This window comes from Phoenix dactylifera, unplaced genomic scaffold (genome assembly GCF_009389715.1).
Source record: "Phoenix dactylifera cultivar Barhee BC4 unplaced genomic scaffold, palm_55x_up_171113_PBpolish2nd_filt_p 000139F, whole genome shotgun sequence".
Lineage (NCBI taxonomy): Eukaryota > Viridiplantae > Streptophyta > Magnoliopsida > Arecales > Arecaceae > Phoenix > Phoenix dactylifera.
The window spans coordinates 480,667-486,230 of NW_024067695.1; the positions used below are offsets into that span (position 1 = coordinate 480,667).

At 43.0% G+C, this 5,564-nt stretch overlaps 1 protein-coding gene across 1 annotated transcript; it reads left to right on the forward strand.

Annotated features, from left to right (window-relative positions):
• The first annotated feature begins 1,341 nt into the window (after positions 1-1,341).
• On the forward strand, positions 1,342-3,462 carry LOC103717978 (E3 ubiquitin-protein ligase Os03g0188200-like). Its single transcript, XM_008806574.4, has one exon. The coding sequence runs from the start codon at positions 1,962-1,964 to the stop codon at positions 3,114-3,116; it is 1,155 nt and encodes a 384-aa protein (XP_008804796.2). The 5' UTR covers positions 1,342-1,961; the 3' UTR covers positions 3,117-3,462.
• The last annotated feature ends 2,102 nt before the right edge of the window (positions 3,463-5,564 follow it).

The window sequence follows — 5,564 nt, forward strand, 5'->3', positions numbered from 1 at the left end:
AATGATGATATATAGTCTCTATTTATGCCAGTAAAGTCATCTTTCATTTGTAAATTGAACTTTTTTCTATTCCAAGATGTCAAATTTTTTTAAACCTAGAAAAAATAAAATTACAAAAAATAAGTATTTAAATCTCAACTTCTACATTAACACTGGATTTTGTTATTTCACTAAATTTTCTATGTATAAAGAGTTATGCCCCAATCAACATTCCAAAAACCTAAATAATCTCGAATTTGGGTCATTTCAACCCAACTAAATGTAAATGCTAGTTACCATGTCATAAATCTTATCCCGAAACTAAATTAGAAGAGGGGAAAAAAAGAAGAAGAAGAACCCCTAAGTTATGGCCTTCAATAATTTTAGTGTACAAACTATTTTTCTATGTGGTAGGTCTTGCTCACTAAACATTCCTCGGGAACACTTAGATTCTAAATAATAAAAAAGTATAAGTCTTGCAAACAATTTAGTGAAAGCTCAATCTATCATACTAGTCAATAAAGGATAGTCAAATTTAGAACACGCTAACTCTCTTAAAAGAAGGATTTGAGGCAATGAGCTATACAGCATGGTTTCCCTCCTCTAAATACCTCTAACGTTCAAATCCTACTAAATGGGAAATTCAATTATAGGTGACTTAGTCCAACTGCCAAGAAATTTACTAAGCCGGCACTTTCCATTCAAAATTCTTGATGGTTGAGTGTAGCACATCAAGGAGATTGACACCAACCTAACAGGATTATCGATCGTCACTGCATAGATAACATAAAAGATCAATCTAGGAAATGAATCCACAATTCTGTTTGCATTTTATATACACTGGGTATACGTCATCCCTATGCAACTAATGTTTTTGCCTTAATTTATTAATAAAGTGTAACAGATACAATCATGATTGGTTTGCTTCTCTCATGTGTTTCCCTCAAAGAAATTAAGAATTGAACTAAAATATTTACTTAAAATGGAACATGCCAAGTTGGTAGAGTAAGGAATTTGATCACTTGTGGAAGTAGATAACTAGGTTGGCTTCTAAAACAGTTACATTATAAATACATTATATAAAGAGTTTAGTGCATTACCTCGACGTTTCACGGGAAAATGTCATGCAACTTCCGACATGGAATTAATTAGCCATGAGCCTACCTTATCATAATTCTCATCATGGTGTTATGGGATTGAAGAGGAGCCGATCTACTCCATCCCTTGTTGTCTTTTTTTTTTTTTTTTTTTTTTTGTAATACTCCATTTCTTGCTGTCATCACGAGGGTTTGTTTAGGATAGAAAGCACGTACCCCACCGAAGCAATGACGCCGCCCAGGTTTGACAACATGCATATTAGTTCATTTATTTCAAATAATGATGACATAACAACCTAGAAATATTTAATACTGTTTTCAGCATCGAAGAATTTGCTATTGCCACCATGAGGTAAATCATGAAGAAAGAGAGAAGGAAACGAAAAAAAGAAAAAAAAGAGCTTCCGGTCAACCCTCCCTTGCGCACCACATCCTACGGCATGACAACCACTTACCTTTCTTACAGTTCCAGACTTTGATCGATGATAAAAAATTGACCAAGAAGTAGACTGGAAGTTGCAGCAATACTCAAGATTCTCAATTTTTCCTTAACAAGACGAGATTGTTGTCAAAGAGCCTGAGCCAGCCGGGTAACCTCTCCATCGATGACCGGAAAAAGACGCCCTCCAGAACAAATCCCATCCCCCCTCATTGCTCCCCCCAGCTCCCTTCTAGAAGGACTAGAATTCTCAGCTTCTGACCAAGTAAATACAATAACGTAGGGCTCGCCAGACGTCCACGTGTCATCCTTTGAAGTCAAACGGGCGAGGCAAGCCAGCTCTTGACTGCAACCTTCTTCTTTGCTAACCTCCACGCCACCGCCCGCCCATATAACTATCCCCCTCTTCCCGCGCCATCGCCTGCTAAACTACAAACACAACTCCAATGGAGACCAATCACAGTCGTTCGATCGATGTGCCCACTGGTGGCCCACCATTCGACTTCCGTCCGATGCTTCCAATCGTAGTGGTATTGCTTCTGGTCGCCCCCCTGTGCGCCGACGCCCAACCGTCGGTGTCCACCTCCGACGGTACCTACAAGACCAGCTTCAATCCTTCTTTAGTGATCCTCATCGTCGTCTTCATCTGCGCTTTCTTCTTCATGGGCTTCTTCGCCGTCTACATCCGCCGCTGCGCCGGCGACCACTCCGCCATCTCCGCCCTCACCGCCGCCGCGCCCGGCGGCGCCGTTGGCGGCGGGAGGGGAGCCGAGCGGGGGCTCGACCCCGCGGTGCTGGAGACGTTCCCGACCATGGAGTACGCGGCGGTGAAGAAGGTCAAGGGCGGGAAGGTCGGCGCGCTGGAGTGCGCGGTGTGCCTGTCCGAGTTCTCGGACGACGATACCCTCCGACTGCTTCCCAAATGCTGCCACGTGTTCCACCGCGACTGCATCGACGCCTGGCTAGCCTCCCACGTCACCTGCCCCGTCTGCCGCTCCAACCTCGCCGACCCCGCCGCGCCGGTCGAGGCAGAGGCGGAGCCCGAGACCGACGCCGCCGGCGACGCTGGCGCCCCGGTTCCGCCGGATCACGTGGCGATCGACGTCGAGGGGGAGGAACGGAAGGCGGAGGGGACGGATCTGGGTCCCACCGCGAGGCCGAAGCCGCCAGCGGGAGGGTTCCGGCGGTGGAACTCGGAGGGGCGGGCGGCGGAGGGGGAGCACGACCGGTACACGCTCCGGCTACCGGAGCACGTGCAGCGGGAGCTGGAGGCCGCCGGGAGGCTCCGGCGGGCAGCTAGCGTCGCAGAGTACCCGCGCGCCGGCGATGCGGGATCGAGGAGGGGGAATCGCGGCGGCGTGGGGCGGTTGTGGCGGAGCGGGCGGGCGGGGAGGTCGGGCCGATGGGGATTCTTCTTGAGGACGTTCTCCGGGATGAGGAGGGGGGAGGGGGAGGCAGCGGAGGGGTCGAGCAAGCGGGTGTTCCCCGCCGCCCGAGATTCGCTCGACGGCGTTGGCGGAGGCGGAGCCGGAGGTTCGAAGTCCGGATCCACGGCGGAAGGGGCCGAACCGTCGGGTACGGCGGGACCGGACCGGGTTTAATCGCCCGGTGATTTTGTTTATTATTAATTTTTTAAATGATAAAATTTGCTGCTTTTGTGAATTACGTGGCAGAACTGAGGCCGCGTGATCTTTACAAAGGTATATGTATATCCTATCGAAGGTGTACATATTAAAATTTGAGCTTATCACGACATTGGTGGTCGGCAAGCAATCAAAACTCAAAAGCAGCTTGGCTGGGTATTGTGTACGCAGATAGAATCATGCAAAAGAAAGCTTTGGCTCGAAGGAAATTATTACTGGGATCGAGAAGAGATGTTCAGTTATGTTCCGCATCTAATAATGTCCACATCTAAATAGTGAATCTAGTTGGTTGGCACTTCTTTAACCGACCATTACACGTATTTCATAATATATATATATATATATATATATATATATATATATATATATATATATGATATATTCTACTTTTATCCTTGAACAATCACTATTTATATATATATATTCATCTTGTTTTTGCACTGGTACCACTTCTACTAAAATTTTAAACGAATGCTGTTAAAATTATTTTTCTACGTATCAAAGAATACAATTATGCTTTTATACTAATATTCTAAAACTAGAGCTATAATTTTTATAAATTTTTCAGAGGTATCGATATAAAATGGATGAGACGGGTATTCTTGCAAAAACAAAAAGACTCGGCGGGTATATATGTAAATAGCATTTCTTGAAAGTTAAAATACATAACATGCTATAATTGCAAGACTATGTAAGTCTGAAGATTAGGATAAGGTTAGCTGTATTTTAAATCTTATGCATGCCTTGACTAGACTCAATCCATTGATTTCCCACTTGGTTGAAGGGTGAGTAACCTTTCAGCATCATTACTCGACATGCTTTATGCTGTATGACTGCTCTTGAATCACTGCATACCGATGTAATTTGGGAGGTATATGCTCCATGTTTGGTGATAGCTCAAACTTGACCTGTTTTATAATCAATTTAATCTCAAATCGATCTTTATTGTCACGCTTCTTGGAATAAGTATATATATACAACCGTATATTTAATTGGTTGCCAATCAAAAAGGCGATTACACACAAGAGATGTGCTTCTCCATTGTTAATCTTCAAAGCGTATGTGGGCTACCGTCAGATGCTGTACAAAGATCAAGGGAAGAGCTTCGTCACTGCTTGCACTGTGGATAGAATGGAGGAGACGTCGAACCCCAGCGATTTTGAGAAGGGCATGGGGGCGACTTGCAATGGCAGCTTGCCCCTCTATCTGGCGAGAATGCGATCAACCCTTATTTCGAAAGAAGACGAGTTCTACTGATAAGAGCTCTCTGCCATTTCATGGACTGCTGAGGATCACCTTAATGCTCCACCAAACAGGCCCAAGGCCATGGAAATATGGACTCGAGTTTCAGTTCCCTGGTTGCAAAATTTGGTGACTCTGCTCGGTAGCCTGGAACTCTATTCTGTGCTCCTTAACCCTCCGTTTGAGAGTTTTGGGGAGAAAAAAAAAAGAAAAAAAATTTAATGAGGAGGGAAAAGAAAAGAAAGGAATAGAATAGACTTTCCTCTCCTCTTATTTGGGAGTTTTAGGAGGGAAGAGAAAATACTTTCCTTCCTTTTATTTGAGAGTTTGGAGAAAAAAAGAAAAGAAAGCATACATTTTTAACACTTTTACTAAAATATCATTATTATAAAAAGGGCATGCTTATGAGTAGAGGTGCAAATAGATCGGGTCGGACCGGATCATAAGTGTCGGGTCAGCTGAAAGTGCAGCTGTGGAAATGGAGCTCTGTAGAGGTGCAGCAATTGGATATATGGGATGGAGATGACATATGAAAAGTTAAAACAAAAGATGCCCTAGGATATATTTGTCCTTTTAATTTGGTACTTCTTTAAGTTAAGGGTAAAATATGTATTATAAAAAACTTATTAAGTTCCAATTCCTTTCTCTCCAAATCCTCCCACTTATAGGAGGAAAGAAAGGAGAGAATTGGAGCCAAAAAATTTTCCTCCTGTTCCCTCCTTTTCTTTTCCTTTTCCTCCACTAAAAAACTCCCAAACATCAAAATTTTTAATTTCCCCTTTCAATCTATTCCTTTCTCCTCAATTCCAAGTTTTAAATGAAATGCATTTTGTTTTCCATAAATTATGTAAGTTATTAATAGATAAATAAGAAAATATTTTTTTAGACAAAGCAATAACAATATACATATGCATACATATAGCATACATTTATTAATAATTTATTGGTATTTTTTGGACTACTCAAGTTGAGCTTGAGTAAGTTTGGACAAGCTCTAACCCAACTTATTTGTCAAATTGAGCTATCCCAAATTGAGTAAAATAGTGAGCTTCGCAACAAGGTTGGGGGGGTATCTTTCATGCCAAAGAACAATCCTTTGCATGAATTCTCCATTGGATCATCTACCAGTCGCTTTGAGATTTATGTATTTGGATGAATGATGAA